This window comes from Pseudorca crassidens, chromosome X (genome assembly GCF_039906515.1).
Source record: "Pseudorca crassidens isolate mPseCra1 chromosome X, mPseCra1.hap1, whole genome shotgun sequence".
Classification (NCBI taxonomy): domain Eukaryota; kingdom Metazoa; phylum Chordata; class Mammalia; order Artiodactyla; family Delphinidae; genus Pseudorca; species Pseudorca crassidens.
The window spans coordinates 2,700,430-2,718,439 of NC_090317.1; the positions used below are offsets into that span (position 1 = coordinate 2,700,430).

At 57.0% G+C, this 18,010-nt stretch overlaps 1 protein-coding gene across 12 annotated transcripts in view; it reads right to left on the minus strand.

The window, feature by feature from the left end:
- ATP2B3 (ATPase plasma membrane Ca2+ transporting 3) overlaps nucleotides 1-18,010 on the minus strand; it is a 67,334-nt gene that overhangs the window by 2,521 nt on the left and 46,803 nt on the right. For 5 of the 12 annotated variants that reach the window (XM_067723705.1, XM_067723701.1, XM_067723702.1 and 2 more), the window contains 2 exons: nucleotides 15,918-16,004; nucleotides 3,166-6,062 (listed from right to left, as the gene is read on the minus strand). The exons of 1 other annotated variant lie outside the window; for it this stretch is intronic. In XM_067723705.1, coding sequence (XP_067579806.1) covers nucleotides 5,742-6,062; nucleotides 15,918-16,004 — 408 coding nt within the window. In that variant the 3' untranslated portion in view covers nucleotides 3,166-5,741. Of the gene's footprint in view, nucleotides 1-3,165; nucleotides 6,063-10,793; nucleotides 16,005-18,010 lie in introns of those variants that run through there. 6 more of the 12 variants (XM_067723711.1, XM_067723708.1, XM_067723707.1 and 3 more) reach the window with 3 other exon arrangements.

Genomic DNA, 18,010 nt, shown 5'->3' on the forward strand with positions numbered 1-18,010 from the left:
ACAGGGCCGGGGCTCTGAGCGCAGACAGTGGAGGGTGAGGGGCCTGGCTGGCGGGCCTCTGAGGGCGGCCTCGGCTCTCTTGCCAGTCCTTTCTGCCTCGTGCTTTTTAAAAAGCACCTTGCCTCCATCACCCCCTTCCTCCCCACAGGCTGGGCCCAGCTGCCCCCCACCCCGGCCTTGCCTGCCCCATGTGACCTAGCACTGCCCTTGGTGTCCCCACCCCAGCCGAGAGCCACCGTGCTTAACAGGGCGAGCTCTGAGCTGCGGGGCTAACAGCAGCCTCTCTGGAGTTTCTGTGGCCCTAAGTTTCCTCTCGCGATTACCAGGTATCAGGCAAGTTCCTCTCTCTCGATGGGACTCAGTTTCCCACTATGTGAATCAAGCAGGTTGGACCAAACAACTTCAGACTGTGACTGCTCGTTGCTATTTAAAATCCCTCCACCCATGTGTGTGCCTGTCACACTGCCCTGGGGACTTGCTGGCTCTGTGTGCTGGCCTCTGGGCCTGTCAGCTCAGTGCTTGTCACTAAGGGGTCATCTGTGTGTCTTCCTGATGCCGCTAAGGCTGTGAGCCCCACCTTCAGTGTGTGTTGTCATTGGAACAGAGATAAGGACAGGTATTGGGACATATGTGACACTTTTGAGGAATACGTGACACGGCCAGCTGTGCTTTGTAAGGACAGTTCGGCCACAGAATATGAATGAAAACCTGGTGCAGGGTGGTTTCCTTTTGTTTGCTTTGGCTTCCTATTCCTGAGGCTCTTATAAAAGATACACAACCTTCCATCTCCTTTATTTTAGGTTCAAAAAGGAGAGATTGAGATAAGATTTTCTAGAACCTGAAGCTTCCAGGAGCTTTTCATTCCGGAGCACGTCTTAATTACTGTAAAGTGATAAATGTTTGATCCTTCCTCGGCCTGTCAAGCCAGAGGAAGGAGGGGGCAAAGCAGGTTCTGTGTGGGGCTCGACCCATCTCTTCTTTTCCAGCTGGGATGGGGAGTGGTGACCCCCAAAGACACGTTCACGTCCTAAGCCCCGGAACCTGTGGATGGGACCTTATTTGGAAATAGTCTTTGCGGTGTTGTCAAGGTAAGATGCGATTCTACGGGAGTAGGGTGACCCTAGTCCAATATGCCTGGTGTCTATAAGAAGAGGAGAGAGACACAGAGATAGGCCTGTGCAGAGGGAGAATACCAGGTGAAGACAGACTCACAGGGACAAGGCCCTGCAACGACGGAGGCAGAGACTAGAGCGATGTGTCTACAAGCCAAGGACTGCCGGCGATGCCAGAAGCTGGAAAAAGCTAGAATCTTCCCCTAGAGGCTGCAGAGGGTACGTGGCCCTGCCACACCTTGATTTCAGACTTCTGATCTCCAGAACCGCGAGAGAAGAAACGCCTGTGCTTTAGCGCCCCCCATCTTCCGGTTTGTGGTACTTTGTTACCGCAGCCTAGGAAACGCACACGTGGGCCTTCCCCCAACTCGTGGCACCCACCCCCGTTCCCAGGCTGCCAGCTGGTAAAGATGGCGTCCGGCTTCGTGTAGGGATGGGTGTTATAGTACCTTCCTCGCCCCAAGGCATTTGGCTAAGTACCAGTTTCTTCCCCTGGGAACCTGGGTCATATTTGATAGTGGAAGTCCACGGAAAAGAGAATTCAGACATAAATGAATGCGATCTCTCCAGAAGGTGCAGCTGTCTTGATGTGGCATTTGGCCCAACCTAGGCTTGCTTAGAGTGTGATTCGAGGTGGCTCGTGCGTCAGTGAAGCAAGAGCTCCTGTATTTGTCCGTCTGCTGTTTTCCGCCACTTGTCTCTGGCCGTCTTTGGAAGCATGGACTCCGGTGGTTGGAAGGGAACTTAGAAGCCATTTTGCTCGTTTCTTGGCGGCTTCCCTGGAAAATGCTTTCTCTGGCGCTGCCAAGTCTACAAGGGTGACGTGCAGAGTCGGGGAATAGAAATATGAGGAAACAGGACGCAGGGACTTTTGGCACCATTGCCGCGGGAGTCATTTGCAAACCTTGGGCCAGAGCTGCCTTCGTGGCTCTAGTGGTGCGGCACGGCTGTCCCCAGCACGGGTGTTCAAAGACGCCTAGTGAGTGAAGGAATGAACGGGGCAGTGACGCTCGGAGCAAGTGAATGAGTGCAATAATGGGCTTTCTTTCCATGGCTTTGGTTTAAAGAGGAAATCTGTGATTGGAACCCTTGTGCACTGCTGGGGGGAATAGAAAACGCTGCTGGTGCCGTGGAAAACGGTCTGGCCGTCCCTCCAAAAATTAAACAGAAGATTACCATAGGATCCAGCAATTCCACTTCCAGGTATCTACCTAAAAGAAGTGAACGCAGGGGCTCAAATAGGTATTGTACACCCGTATTTACAACTGCGTGATTCACACTAGCCAAATGTGGAAACCACCCAAGTGTTCATTGAAGAATGAATGGACAAACAAGATGTGGTCCATCCAATCAGTGGAATGTTGTTCAGCCTTAAAAAGGAAGGTCGCTCTGACACCTGCTACAACATGGCTGGACCTACAAGGCATCATGGTCAGGGAAATCAGCCAGACACAAAGGACGGATACTGTATGACTCCTCTTGTATGAGCTGCTTAGAGCCGTCAGATTCCTAGGGACAGAAAGTAGGATGGGGGCGGGGCACGGGCTGGGGGAGGGGGAGGGGGGCTAGTGTCTAATGGGGACAGGGTTTCCCTTGGGGAAGATGAACGGTTCTAGAGATGGATGGTGGGGATGGCTGCACACCAACCTGAATGTACTTAATGCCGCCCAGCTGGGCGCTGAAAAATGGTTAACGTGGTAAACTTGATGTTATCTGTACTTTTCCACAATACAAAACGAAGCCGTCTGCATGTGTGCCAGGGTTCTGGCATTTGGGTGGCGTTCCCTGCTCCCACCCTCCTCTGAGGATGCCACCCTGGAGATTCAGGTCAGGCCCTTCCAGGTCAAGACAGTTTGAGGCCCACCATGCGAACCTGACCCCACAGGGTGGTCGAGCCCTCTCCTCCTTCCATTAGGATTGGCAAGGTGGCCACAACCCCAGGGGAACCCCGCTGCCCCCGGGGCTCACCCCAGCTTGGTAAAGGGAGGAAGACACTTCTCTTTAGGTCTGGAGGAGAATTCACCAAATAATAAATCACACACGTTACCCAGACTGAGATTGTGGGAGCCTTTCATTTTTTTTTTCAATACACAGAAATTTTGGTCTATTCTTTAAATTAGGAAATTCAACTACAGACTTTAAATTATTATGTATCTGTGGTCTTCCTCATTAAGATATTTTTGTTCATCTTTACAACAGGCAGATAAAAATGTAAAACAGATTTAATAACTGAACACAGTTGACCAAGCCATTCCATATAAGATAATGCTTTAGAGAGAGGGGCTTCCCAACGAGATGGGGCCCCTGGCCTGAAGACACACAGAAATGAGAGCAGCGATCTGCACCCCACACCCCATGGAAAGGCAACCTAGGGACTAAACAATCGCCGTGTACAGGAGGCAACTTTGGACAGCAGCAGCAAGGCTTGTGTCTACAACAGAGGATGAAAAGGAGCCCGTGAGCATAGCATTACTCAGTGTATATTCTTCAATTTAAACATTTCCAATTTCAGTTCTTGTTTAAGAACACACAGACCCTCAACAAATTGAGTTGCCCTGTTTGTTGTTGTTTAAACAAGGACATTAGGGAACAATTTACAAATGGGTAACATTCTCAATGTGCCCTTTGGAAGAAAGGGATGGCTTTAAGTTATCGGTAGCTGGCATTTGAAGTGGGATTTGCTTTTCTAACCGAAATTCCTTTGCCCGGGGTGACATGGCATTAATGTTAACAGTGGGGACCGAGCACGCTTGGGACGCCGCCTGCCCGGAGGCACACAGACACAAGTGGAGGCAAGGCGAGCCCTGGCCAGGGGCTGTGGGATGGGCACGGGATGGGCGAACCAGCCTTGCCACTGGTCCAGCTGCTGCTCAACTGCGGAGCGAGCCCCTCCACCCCTCAGCTCCCAGCTGTCCCCCAGCGGCTCAGCCCCAGGCCCGAGCGACAGGCACCTGTACTAGCCGTGGCTGGACCCCAACCTCCTCCCTGCAGAATGTGAGACAGAAGAATTCTGAAGGTAAAAGAACCTCTGCTATTTCTGCATTTCCCACCCCGGTTGTCGCGCATTCAAGGAAAACTGAGGCTTGGCACGCCGCGTGCCCACACTGCCAGGAGAGGCTCCTGGGGGAACCGTTTGGGGAGCCCAGGCCCAGCTCTCCCCACCTGCAGACCAGGTGCTCAGCCGATGACGTGGCAGAGCTGACCTCCTCAGCCTTCCGCACTCGCCATTATAGCGACAGAGACGAGGGACCATCGCTCCCAGGGGCTTGGCCTCCCCAAGGTCGCCGTAGGTGTCTGCAGCCCCAAATGCATGCCCTTGAACGAGAACACCAGGATCCGAAGAGTGCTTTGCGGGTGGTGACTGAGAACCTTTCCCAGTCGCTTTATGGGCGTCTCAGCGACAGCTTCTTGGCATTTGCCAAAGCGGAGCGGGAGTCCAGGTGGAGGCGTCCAGGGGGCTGGGGTCTGCGCTGCGGCCATGCCGGCTCCTCCTGGGTTTGGAGGGAGCGTCTGTCTCCGCTTTCTTTCTGACTCTCTGCATTCTTCCCCACCTCCACCCGTGGACCTGGCTCTCCTGGGGCCAGGATTTCGGATCATCCCAGGAGGTCAGGCACGGCAGGTGGCCTGGCTTCGTGCTCTTGAAGTTGGGGCTCTGACAAAGAAATCCTACCCACTGGCCAGATTGCAGGACTTGGAATTGGAGTTGGAACCAAAGGAAACCGAAAGCAAAACTCCCCCTTCGGCCTACTGGAGGGAATCATTCTGGTCAATACTTTGGTATTTTCCTTTTAAATAAAAATTCCATCGAATGGTGTTTTTTCTCTATAGGCAGGGGTCTCAAAGTGCAAATGTTCCAACTGTTCCAACTGTAATTGCTCCGGCCTCGCGCCTGCCTTCCCAGGAGCTGTGCTGGGAGTACGGAGGATGGAGGGGACTGGGGGGGAGGGGAGCAGTGCGGGGGAGGGGCGTCCCAAGCAACCAGAAGGATATTCTTGCAGTCTAGTTCCCTGAAAAAAACCCTGCCGCGATAAATAATGAAATCTCAAAATGAAAACACCCGATAAGAGAAATGGAAATATCATGCCGTTAAGTAGTTCCTTATCCTTTAGATACGCATCTGGTCCTGTGTGCACGGACACGTCTATACGCGCACACACGTGGCTACGCACACATGCACACACAGGCTGACTGCACGCGTCCTGGGGAGGGGGTGCTGGGCCGGTGGACCATCTGGGTGGGAGCATCCTTCCTGCAGAGCGGTGCTCGCCTCTGGTACCTGTGGATCCAATTGCTCTGCAGCAGGTGCCACAAAGCTCTCAATAAACCGAAACCGGCCCTCTGCCACACTGCACAGCCCGAACAGGGAACATCTGGTGGAATTACAGTGTTCGTTTAAAAAAGCTTCCATAGAAAAAGGGGGGAACACAACTGTTCTTGGTCTCTCCTTCCTCCTCCTTCCCCTTCCTGGTCCTCCTGAGTAAGAAGCCTAGAATGCATTGGCTCCTGGCAGGTGCCTTCGAGCATCTTCAGCGGCCTGGCGGGCCCTCCTCGTGGCCGGTGCCCTCGTCCGGCCCGCCCGGGTGCGTGTGTGTGCGGGGAGTGCGCGTGCCGTGCCGAGAGCAGTTCTGCTTAGAGGGACGTCTCCACGCTGTGGAGCGGGCTCCCGGGGCGGGAAGAAAACACTGACGAGGTAGCTGACTTGGTGCCGCGCGTAGTCAGGTAGACGCCGCTGTCTATGGCGTTGTTGTTCTGGTTGGGGGAGGGCGGGGGCGGGGCCCGCAGGCGCTCCTCGTTCTCGTCCACGTCCGTGTCATCGATGAGCGGGATGTTGTGGGTGTAGTCATTGATCAGAAACTCGGGCGTCGCCATGAAATTATGGATGGAGGTCTTGGATTCGGGTTTCTCCAGGCCTTCGTAGAGGGAGCTACGGAATGCTTTCACCACCCGGATCTGGAGGGGGAGGGGGAGGGCCAGTGAGCAGGAGGGAGGGGGGGGGCGAGGAAGGAAGAGGGAAGGAGGCCATCAGCGGTGAGTGCAGCCCACACCCACGGCAGGGGTCACCGCATGACAAACGTCTGTCCTTTGGAACAGAACAGTCAGAGCCCTCTGCCCCGCTGCGGTCTCCCTCCCGTCACCTGATGCACATGCGGGACGAATGGCGGTGGCTTTTCTAGGCTGACCTGGGCAGATACTCTGGAACTCAAGAGCAATGGATTCACGGGACTCCTGACTGCTCCCTCCTGCCCCTTCCCCTGCACTGAGTGGGGGGGATTCCAACGTGGGAGCCCAGAAAGATGACTGGGCAAAGGGACAGTGCTGGACACTGGGCTCTCCACTTTCTCTTTCCAGAGAGTCCGAGGAACTTTCTGGCAAGAGAAAGTCCCCAGCCTGTGGGCACACTGCAGGCCTTTCACGCGTTGGTTCCCCTCCCTGGCTTCTCGGCGCCCTCTCCCCTGTCCCCCGGCTCCTGTGGCAGCAGCCCGTGCTGGCCAGGCCCAGACACATCTGCCCATCACTCTCCGTGCTGCTAAGCCCAACGGCCCTTCTGTGTCTCCATCTTATTTGATCCCCCAGGGGCCACCTGCCCCTCTTTCTGGGAACTTCTCCTGGCTCCCCTGACACTGCCCCTGTCTGGCCCTCCTCCTACCTCACCGGTTTCTCTGTCTTCACCTCCTCCACTGCTTGTGACTCTGTCCCAGAGTGCCCAGAGCCCCGGCCTGTCCCTGTCCCCCTCCTCCCTGTGCACACCCCCAGGCTCACCTCCTCACCCTGGCCACAGCTCTGGGCTCATCTGGCTATAACCATGGACTGCGGCCCAGGCCCCTCATCAGAGCTCCAGGCCTAAGAGCCTACCAGTCCCCCATCTGGAGGCATCCAAGATGGAAAATCGCCCCATTTTTAATTTACACCGACCAAGCCTGTCCTGCTCGGATGCCCTGATTCACCAGGTGGATGTGTTTGATCTGGTCATCATTTCCCTTCTCAGACCGTTCCGTCCTGCATCTCCTGCCATCAGAGGCCCTTTGTAGTCTGCCGATACCCGCCTCTCCAGCCTTTCTCACCCTCCTCATTTTCACTCTCCAAACCACACGACTTCTTTCAGACCCTGGAATTTGGTTGGGGGCCATATGCTTCCCCCACTCACATTTGCTACACCTTGTTCCCTGGCTGCCCCACTGGCATCTGCAGACCTCAGATCAGCACAAGTGCCCCCTGGGGAAAAGCTTCCCACAATGCCCTGCTCCCCAGCTACCGAGGCCCCAGCTGAGCTCAGGCACCCCTGACCTCTGCACCTCCCACAGGACCCTGCTCTCAGAACTAGCCCCTCGGCCTCCGCTGGCTGCCCTGCCTTCACCTCCACATGTGCTCAAGTCTCCTCGGTTTGCTGCCTCTCTCTGCTCCTTCCTTGGGCCCCCAGCCTGGGCTCCCTCATGTTTCTAGGAGGCAGAATCGATGGGAAGCCTTCAGCTGGGCTTCGCACTAGCCAGCTGGTCCTGTGCTGAGATGGGGAGGCCAGAGCCTCCCTATGTGAGTGGGTGGACACAAAGTGAGCTCTAAAGCCATTTCCAGGTCCAAGGTCCTAGGGTTGGGTTTTCTTGGTTTAGACAAGGTGTCGGAAAACTGTGGCCCAAGAGCTAACTCTGGCCCTCAACCTGGTTTTGTAGATAAAGTCTTATTGGTACACGGCCATGCCGTGTCCTCTGAAGGACATGTCCAATGTTCATTGCTGCCCCCTGGTTTAGACCATGAATCCCTTTCAACCCTCCAGTGTCTGGATCCCGGGGTCAGCCAAGCTCAGTGCTCCTAGGTCAGTTTAACCCAGGAGAACCTCACAAACAAGTGCAAAAACAAAAACTGAGCCCAAGGGCTCCATAACATTGGACTTTTCTGATTCCATATCTTAAATCCTGCATTCCCCAGACGGGCTTCCGAGCTCGGGGTGACACAGAAGTTGACAATCATTTGCCATTTGTAATGGAAAGAAACAATTCACTTATTGTGGCCACGGCAGATGTGGCCTCATGACTTGGGCCCTTTCTGGGGCCAGGATTGTGGGAGAGCCCATGGGACACTGGCTGTGGCTGTGTGGTGGTGGAGGACCTACTCCGGCAGCCAGCCACCCCCTCAAGCCACAGAAATGGGAGCAAGCGGTATGCTGCCACCCTTGGCCCTGGAGGCCTTTGTGGGAAGTTTGCCAGCAGTGTCCCGGTGCCCCTGGCTACATCCTTTCCCCTCACCTGGACCTGGGTCATGTGATCAGGCCAGGCCCCTGCTCAAACTCATCCCAGCTCCCCCAGAGGGTGGCCGGCTCTTCCCTCCCCAGCTTCTGTTGCTCTGGCCTGGAAGGCTCCTTCAGGGCCCTCCTCCCGGGTGTAATCAGAGACTCACTTTGATGCCCCTCACTAGCCTCGTTTGCTGCCTGTCGCCAGAGCCCAGCGCAGAGCGGCCGCTCAGTCACCAGCAGAAGGTGCCAGGCTGCCCACTCCAACGTGCGCCGTCGGCTTGAGTCATCCTGAGTGTCTTACAGCTGACGGTGAGTCAGCTTCCCTCCAGCTTCCATTTCCCTGCATGCAAATCTTGGGCCCTTAACACGTGGCCTGGGATTGGTCTTATGATGGGGAGTTTTCAGCCCACTCCACGCTGAAGGGCACAGTCAACCCCCGGGACACGAGTTTGGTGGGAACTGGGAAATGTTTCTAAGAGAGGGCCGCCCTGGAGGCCTGAGCTCGCACCTGGGAGTCTGAGGACATCCCCACCGTGGAGTTTAGCGCGTCCCTGCGAAAGCCTGGTCACAGCTGGGTGGGTCCAGCGCTCTTCCCCAGTGCGTGACCCTTACTGCCTCCTGAAGCTCCTCTCCTGGCCTGGGACTGTCGCAGGGGCCAGGGCAGGGTCCTCAGGCCACCTGTCCATCTCTAGGACGCCCAAAGGGATGTCATTGCCCTCAAGGCTGTGAGTGCCGCCCACAGCGCACAGCCCACCTCGACGCCACCAATGCCCCCTGCACCGCCTCCGCCTGCATCTGCTGCTCCTGTACCTCCCGTCGATGGCTAATGGGCCTCTCGAACTGGAGGAGGTCCAGGAGGACCGTCAGCCTTGCCCCCCGCCGACTCTGCCCCTCGCCTAGTCCTTGCATCCTGGTGCAGGGCTCTGGCTGAAACTTGCAGGCACAGACCCAGTGCCGCACATCAGCGTGTCTTGGGGCCCCTCTTTCCCGAAACTCTCCAGGGCGGAGCCGTCCCCGCCTCAAGCGCTGCGGCTGTGTCTCCCTGCAGCCCCCGAGCACAGAGACGCCCCCCGCCTGGTCCCTGGATCTTTCCCGGGCTCCAGCCCGCGTGGCTGCCGCCCCTGGGGTCTCTGGTCCTCCTCTCTGACCGCTGAGTCAGGCCCTGCCCTCGCTGTGTGGCAGGCAGCGACTCCAAACACCCCAGCAGCTGCTGAAGCTGCGCTGGGTCCCGACTGGTGGCGCTCACACTGGTCTGCGCAGTGCGGGACGCCCCCAGGTCCAGGTTACTGTGAGAGAATTTAAAGGTAAAGAAAGACGTGAAAGACGGCCAGTAAAGAGGGCTTCTAGATCACAGCCAGCCAGGAGCAGGTCCGGCTGGGGCTGGGGGCTGCCCCACGGCTTCCCTCCCCTTTCCGAGTGAGGCCTGCTGCGCCCCACCGCCTGGCCTCTGACACCGCGGCCCGCTTCCTCCTTCGCTGTCAGCTCCGTCCCCCTTGTCTAGGTTACTCTTTGCCCCTCTCTCGGGGCCGCAGCCCCTCCAGCTGTTGGTACACAGGGGCCCAGCTTCGTTTGGCCCTGTTCTCTTCTGCCCCCACTCCCCAGGGACCTCTCCGTTGGGCGCCCCGTGCCCCCCCCACCGCACCCCTGCTTCCAGGTCCCCCTGCTGCTGCCCATCTCCTATCGTGGCCAAGGGCCCCAGGGTCGTCTGGGCCTTTTCTCCGTCCACATCCACGCATTCCCTGGGTGCTTCTAACCATCTGCCTGCTAAGGAGCTCCCGCCTCAATGTCCAGACTCGGGGCTCTGCCTGCTTCTTCAACTTTACCTCCCACCCCCCCACGTCTCTTCCCTTGTCTCCCTGTTGCCACCCTTGACGTCCACAGTCTCTTCTCAGCATGGCAGCCTGAGCAATCTTTTCCAGCGGAAGTCAGAGCGTGTCGCACCTTCCACTGGTCCAAACACTTCAGTGGCTGTGTCTCCCTCAAAGGAAAAGTCCTGCCAGGGCCTGCCTCGGGCCATTCTCTTCCTCTTTCGCCTTTACCCTCTCCAGCCTCCCGGCTCTTCCTCAAGCACGACACTCCTGCCTCAGGACCTTTGCACTGGCTGTTCCCTCTGTCAGGAAGGCTCTTCCCCAGTGAGCCTCATGGCTCCCCCTCAGCTCTTTCCGTTTACAGCCGCAATCCACTCATCTCCCTCAGCACCTCTTCTGCCTCCTTTTCTCCCCAGCATGGTTCACCTTCAAACACCCCACACATCCCATTATTCTCTCCTCTGTCTCCTGTCACTGGAACATAAGGCCCCTGACGTCCCCAGCACCCAGCACAGCACCCGCATGCAGCAGGGGCTCAGTGGATAGGTGCTGGGAGTAGGGGGCCCACGCAGCCTGGCACGTGTCTCCCACCATAGCTTCCCCGACCAGCGCTCTCCGCCCACGGTGCTCGGAACAGCAAGCTTCCCCAGGGCCATCACCCCTGCCCTGTCCCCCGCCTACACTCTTCTTCCACCAGATCATCCCATGTCGGCCTTGCCTCCTTATTTGGAACTCAGCTCACAAATCATCCTCTGAGAGGCTGTCCCGGACAACCTTTATCCAAAATAGTGCCACTAATGTTTCTCTCGTTCTGCTTCCTTTCCCTCTGAGGCTGGTGACCACCTGCACTCAGCGCAAACTTCCTTCTCTGTTGTTTGCTGCCCGGCCCTCGCCCCCGCACGTGAGCCCTGGCCTGTCTTCCCCTCACCGTGAGCTCCATTAGCGGGGATGGGGCACGTGATACTCCAGACCCGCAGGACTACCCCGGCCACAAGGAGAAAGGATGCTTGTGTCTGACTCTGCCACGGGACCATGCTACTGATGAAGAGTTGCAAGCAGAAGGGGGGAAGGTCGCGGCTGAAAGTGGATGTACCCCGCTTTTGTTTTGAACTTTAATCGCTTGCGTTTGCAATGTAGGTGGTGGTGGAGGCGGAGAAGGGATGTGGAAGCAGGGAGGAAAGCGAAGGATGAAGGATCTCCCACCCCATTAAAGGAAAAGAAAAGGAGAGAAAAATAAAAGCAAAGGCTCCCGAACAACAATGACAATGGCCACAACAGAAACTGGGTCTGACACCTTTGGACTGTGGGAGGAGCAGGCCCTGGGGGGGTCGTCACCCTCTGCACCCTCCCTTCTCTCTCACTGTGAAGCTCACAGAGCTCAAAATTCTTCCATCCAACTCCTGCCCTGTCCTTCCGTACCAACCACTGTCCAGAACCTTCTGTGGGAGGAAGGAACCTGGCTTTGGATTTAGAGCAAATTCTGAACGCAGCAGCCAGGGAGAGCCATGGCGCCTCCATGAACTTTAGTTCCCAAGTCCCAAACCCTCCCTGTAGGCATGAGGGTGAATCGTGACTTGAGACCAACACAAAGAGGTGTGCGGTGATGGACCCACAATCAAGGGGGTAGCAAGGGGGAAGGCTCCCTTTCCTCACCACGGAATTAGAAGACGTGAAAATTCAGACTCCAGAGTCGGCTCTTTCACTGAGGGATTGAATCCCAAACCAAAGACACAGCTTTGTGTGTGCCGGCCAGCCGAAAATGCTGGTGGCTTGTGAGTTGTGAAGATTACCTCCCATTCTGTGGGCGTGCACGTGTGCCCAGGACCGGGACAGGCCAGACTCAGTGGCCGGTGTCAACAAGATGTTGCACTGAACTGACCCAGGCACGGAGAGTCCTGCGTTTTCCAAGGGCTCGGCCTTGCCTCTCATCCTGGCTGTCTCCAGCTGCAGGGCCTCAGATAAGTCTCCTGGGCTTCCTGGGCCCTGGCTCCCAGCCCCAGGAGTCGGCCCGGAAGTGTCTGCGGGGGTGGGGGGCTCTGGAGCAGGGCTTTCAGGGTCTGCCTTAGGCTGCAAGCTGGCATGTGCTTTAGGAATTGCCTGGAAGGTTCTTCCATGTGGTAGGGTCCCTGGCTGCAGGAGGCTCGGGTAGGGCTGACACTGTTCCTAGTGCGGAGACAGTGTGCACACTGTCAAAGAGCTGACCAAAAATGCCAATACACTATTCCCAGAAACCCCCGTGGGCAGACTTGCCTCGAAATCAATGGATTTCCTGAGAAGGAAGCAAATTCCAGCAAACAAGACAGCTTTCACTCTGCAGGGCTCCTTCCTCAGTGGGGCTCTAGGAGTGTGTGAGGGGCGTGTCTCCCCAGGCTCCAGAAGGGCGTGTCCACAGAAGCCCCGGGGGCTCGCCGGGCTGGGCTTTGCCAAGTCGGCAAAAGCCAATTAAAATAAAGCAACTGTCATGATATGTTTTCGGTTGATCAGAACTGAAGGGCCCTGAGGGGTCCTTCTGGGCACATCTGAGCAAACTCGCCACCTGCCCCTGGGACAGTAAGCGTTTGAGCACAGGGGCCCACTGTTGCTGCAGGAGGGCCAGGCTGCTGGGGAACAGGCCGCGGATATGTGGCTGGGGGGGCGCTCGCACCTGGGGGCAGCCATCTGGCGGCCCGGGCTTGCCGCTCATTAGCAAACCTGAGGGAATAGACACCTCCTGTCTGCCTACACCTTGGGGATCCTAAGAGCCAGCTGGGGAATGAGGCCGAGCTTCCTGAAGAATTACTGTGTGAGAGTGTGATTGGGGCAGGAATGAGGGTGACTGACACACTAACGGGATAGGATTTCACACCCCCTTCGTTTCCAGAAGACTGATGGTGGTTAGTAAAGAACGCTTTCTCCTAAGCCACTCCGGCGGGTGGCCACAAGGCCAGGCATGGCTGGGGTCCCGTGCAATGGCTGTGGTGGGGCGGCCACGAAGGCAGGCAGGAGAGACGGCTGAGTGGGCAGCGGGGAGGCAGCCAAGGCCATTCTGGAGCCGGGGGCGGGGTGTCGGAGGTCAAAAGGAAGTGTGCGTGGCTGTGAATGTGGGCGCGCTGAGCCCCGAGGACCATCGCACCTCTAGCCTCCCCCCATCACTCCTCTGAGGGGCTGTCCTCCCCCTCGGACTCTGGCCACTTCTTGCGTCGATGTTGCGTGCCGGGGCCTGCACTGGGTGAGCAATGTCACCTGTCACTCTGGCCTTCGGGCTCCTTGTCCACACCCGCAACCAGGCCTTCCACCTACACAGCCTGAGGCTCTCACCGGAAGCGATGCTGGGCCGAGACTGGCCGCGGCACTCGGGAGGAGGCGCGGCCTGGCCGGGTGGTAGGCAAGGAGGACAGAAGCCTTCCTGAAAGAGCTGGGTTTTCCTGAGGAAACCTTGTGCCCCGTGACCACTGCACCCTGCCTTTCTTCTGGCAAGTTCCGAGAGAGAGACTGAAGGCCTAGGGCTGTCCTCCACTCTGCCAGGCCTTCCCCTGATTCGTACGATGTGGGTGCCAGACTTGGTGATTTCTCGGGGTCTTTGAAGCTTGGACTGGGAAGCGGTGATGGTGCAGGGAGTGGTCTTGGTCGGCAGCTTCTGGAAGCAGGAACGTCCCCTGGTGCCACCTGGCCCTCCATCCAGCATCTTGTGAGTCAGGACATCGGGACCCTCCTCAGGCAGAAGGCGCTCGTCTCCCAGTGGTACGTGGTGTGGATGGACAGTGACCCTTCTTCTGGCCAGGAGCTACCTAGGTCCCCTGGGAGCGGCTCCTACCCCACGCTGCTGGGCTCCCGGCACTGGGAAGGGGGACAGGACAGGTGGCCGCAGAAAGAAGGAAGGTACTAGAAGCCGAGGAAGAGAGAGGAGAAGGAGGCTGCCCCCAGGGAGGCGGCCTGAGGCCCCCAGACAGCGCGGCCTCAGCAGGAGTGTGGGGAAGGCCTAGGGGTGAGCAGAGGAGGGACGGGATGCCTTCCCCCAAGTCAACACACAGGCGGATGGACAGACAGACAGAGAGGAGGCACAGAGAGAGATGGCAAAGGAACACGTGAAGGAAGTGACAGGGGAGGGCAGCTGCGGCCCAGCAGGCCCTGGCCGAGCCTCCTGCCGGCTTCCCCAGGTGGAGTGGTGCCAAGTGCCCTGTGGGACAAGCTTTCCAGCTCGCCTGTGACGGCCGTCAGCCAGCGTCTGCGGCCCCGGGTGGGTGGCTCAGTGAACGTTCAAGGGAGCTGGACATGTGTGTGGCCTGTGGGATGGGAGCACGCTCGTGTGTGTGTGTGTGTGTGTGTTTACGTGTGCGCTGTTTCCAAAGGGGACAAGGTGGCCCCAGTGGGGACCAGTACATCCCTTCCATAAAGGGCAGAGTGGTCTGAAAGGACAGCTTAAGCAAGAGGAGGGACGCCCTCCACTGGGGACCTCTTACCAGTTCCTAAAAAAAAAAGAAGAAGAAGAAGAAAAGAAAAAACAAAAAAGAAAACACAAGACAAAAGAAAACAGGAAAAGAGAAGAAATCAAGCAAAAAGAAAATCCCAGAGTCTGGTGTGGGAAAAAAGCACAGTTAACAACTTCCGTCCATGGGGAAGTGATGTGTTCACAGAGGTGAGAGCTGCCGGGTCCCACTGGAAGGAAAGGAAACAGGTAGCAGTGAACCATCCTGGCAGGGGCTCTGGGCTCATACTTGAAGGTGTACTGTTTGGCTTTTGAAATCTCGAGTTTGCTGTGAGAAGCAGGTGGCTCTGGGGGGCAGTGGGGGGCAGTGGGGGGCCCACACTGTTCCTTGTGTTGTCTCTGACTGGGCGGACCGTGGGGTGCTGGGCTCCATGGCCTAGTGGCTTGCCCTTTGTCTTTGTAAAGAAATGTGGAGCTTTCTACCTCTTTAGGACAGCCCCTGGGTTCCTTTTAAAATGTGACAGACATGGCGGGAACTTTTCAGAGGGACGTATGAAAAGGAAGAAATTTCTCCCAGCTTCTCGAAGGAAGGAGGAGAGAGAGTCTGGACCAGATCAGGTTAAGACCTTCCAATCCTGAGGCCTGCTTGGAAACAGTGGAGATGCTTTGGGAACAAAAGGAAACGTGGCCGAGGGCGGGCTCGAGGCCTGAGGAGTGCTCCTGGGGTCACCTTTAACGCCCGGGGCTCAGGTGTACTGCCTTTGGAAACCACTCCAAGGAGAGCTCTGGAAGCTGCTGCTTTAGTCCCAAGAGGGCGGGCTGGGTTCTTCCGCTGTGAATGGCGCTGCAAAGGCGCTCGCCTCTCCTTCCAGTGCTGGGGGCGGCCCTGAGCCCGCGCGCCTCCCTCGAGCTGCCCCGCGGAACACTGACCAAGGCCCCAACCTGACTGACACCAGACACCACCAGAAGCGGCCAAGTTCATGAAGAACCATCAGCAAAGGCAGACAAGTTCAAGAAAAGAAAACCAGCGACAGAAGGAGCGCTAAACAAAACCCCAAAACCCAAAGGAAAGAACAGAAGGTCCAGCAGTGCCATGGATTCAGTACATTTCAGAAGAGGATGTGTCTTTAGAGAGACACACCGTCTGGGCGGGAAGGACTGAACAGGGCGATAAAGAAAGAACGGAAAAGCCTCGGTGAGCGGAGGATGTAAGACTGGAAAAAAAGAGAAGGAAGAGGCGGGAGGCTTTTTCCTCCCCCAGAGATGCCATTTATGAGAGAAAAGGGGACTCAAGACTCACTCCCAGCGGCACTGGTGGGATTGGCAGCAGAGAGAATTACGTGAGTAGGGGTAGAAAGATTGGTTACGTCATGGAGCTGGCTGAGGACCGAGGACCGCCGGCGCACAGCACCCTGAAATGAACCGCTTCTCTTGAAGGTACTCACTACCTCCATCTGTGGGAGAGAAAATGAGATAAAGGTTGGCTTGCACTGTAGTCCCCGCGACCGCACGGGGGTGGGGCTGGGCGGGGACAGGGGCCACACTGGGTGCATATCGTGACAGCAAAGCCTCCTTGAGGCCGCCTCGGTGCTTCTGCTGGGGCCGAGGCCGAGGCCGAGTCTGGCCTCTGCGTCATCCACCACGAGAGGCTTTGCTGAGCAAATGATTAGCGCTCAGAAGACCTGGCGCGCGGGGGTTGACGCTGGATCGCGCGCACCGCAAACACTTTAGACAGAGCCATTTGCATTCACGATATGTTCATCGCAAGCCACTCATCAGTAAGTACCCTTCCCTGGCCCGTCCTGTGTTTATATTGCCATAAGTGACTGAGGGGTACTCCCTGGGAAGTCTCAGTGTAAGAATGGATTTTAAAAGAGGGGGAGGGGGTTTCCCCAAAACCCCTGCTTTCTCTCATCGGAATGCCTTCCCACAGGCAGGGCAGGAGGGAGAGTGGAGAGCCTGGGTCTGGGGAGCAAAGATGGCTTTACTTTGTCCCCCACCCTTAAAGCCTCCTAGGCGGCTTCAGGAAATGAGAGCCATGGGGGTGAACTTGCCGGAGATGCAGTATCTTTGGGTTTCCCGACCCGCCTTTGGCTGGCAGGGGGGCCTGGGGGTGGAGCAAGCCCAGGCGTGGGGTCCCAAGGAACCGTGGCTGGGTGGCCACTGTGAACGTCCCCCCATCAGAAGACCGTGTGTCTAGATTCTGGGAGGCCAGCCCGCTGTGGCGTACTTCGGGCCGCTTCTTAGAGAATGTCCTCTCTTAGTGGGGAGTGTGTGTGGAATCTCTGGCCTTAGAAGGTGGATCTGATTTCTAGAAAGTGCCACATAGTTCACTGGATGACGTGAGCAGCGGAGTGCTCAGACGGCCCCCATCCCAACCAAAGTGAAGACGGCCGGCATTTCAACCCTTGGACGCGCTGCCAGACAGACTAATTGTTGTGTACGCACCACTGAGCCCCCTTCTGACCAGCAGAAGTAAGGCATACTGAGTGCCCACGGGGACTGGCGCAGTGCCGAGTGCCCCAGCACACTGAAGGAAGATGACCCATGCCGATGTCGCTGTCTCTTTGCGGGGGGGGGGGGGGGGGGGGGGGGGCATCTCCTCCCTAGATTGAGATGTTTCTAAGGCTACGGAGACAGGGACTGTCTCAAGAGGGGACTCTTACTGTGGCAGAGGCGACAAGGGAAGGGAAAAATGCCTTTCCTGCCTCTGATTGGGCCTCTCTGCATGGTGTCCCGAGGCGATGATGGTATCAGTCAAAATACCACAGAATTATCCCTCCGCCCCGCGCCTACCCGGAAGCCCCCCACACTGGGCCAGGAACGAGGCCCAGTCACTGCTGAAGCTTCTCTGGTTTAGAATGGAATGCGAAATAGACCACGTCGTGAGCACTTTGAAAAGCTCCACGTCCTGCATTTGGAGGACTCTTATTCTGGAATGACACCCTTCCTGGCTGGTGCGTTTCCTTGTGCCTGGAATGATGGTGAGAGCGGGCAGCAGCTTAGGAAATGCCTTCACTTAGCAACATAAAAACTTGTGCTGGTCTCTGAAGTCTGGGGAGCAATTTTGTGCCTTGCAAAGGTTGGACATCTAGGGCTGGCTGCCTAGAGAACGTTTGCAACTTGAGGGGCTTTATTTCTGCTTTGCAAGCAGGTATTTTGAATCAAAATGAACAAACGCTCTTAAAAAGTGAACTAAAGCAACTGGTTGGTTCGGCATTCCTGCGAAGTGTGGTGGAGTTGATGTGACAAAGTCAAGGGGAGGAATGAGTGGCTCCATGGAGAGGCCAGGGCTAAGGGATGGGGGAAGGAGACTTGGGTGACCTTGGGCAAGTCCCTTCTCTCTGGGCCCCATTTCCCCGTGTGGAAAGCAGGGACCCGACCAGCCCGGAACTGCAAGGCTCTGACTGAGGGGACCCACTCTGCCAACGGGGTGGCAGTGTCAGGTCCAAGAGCCTGC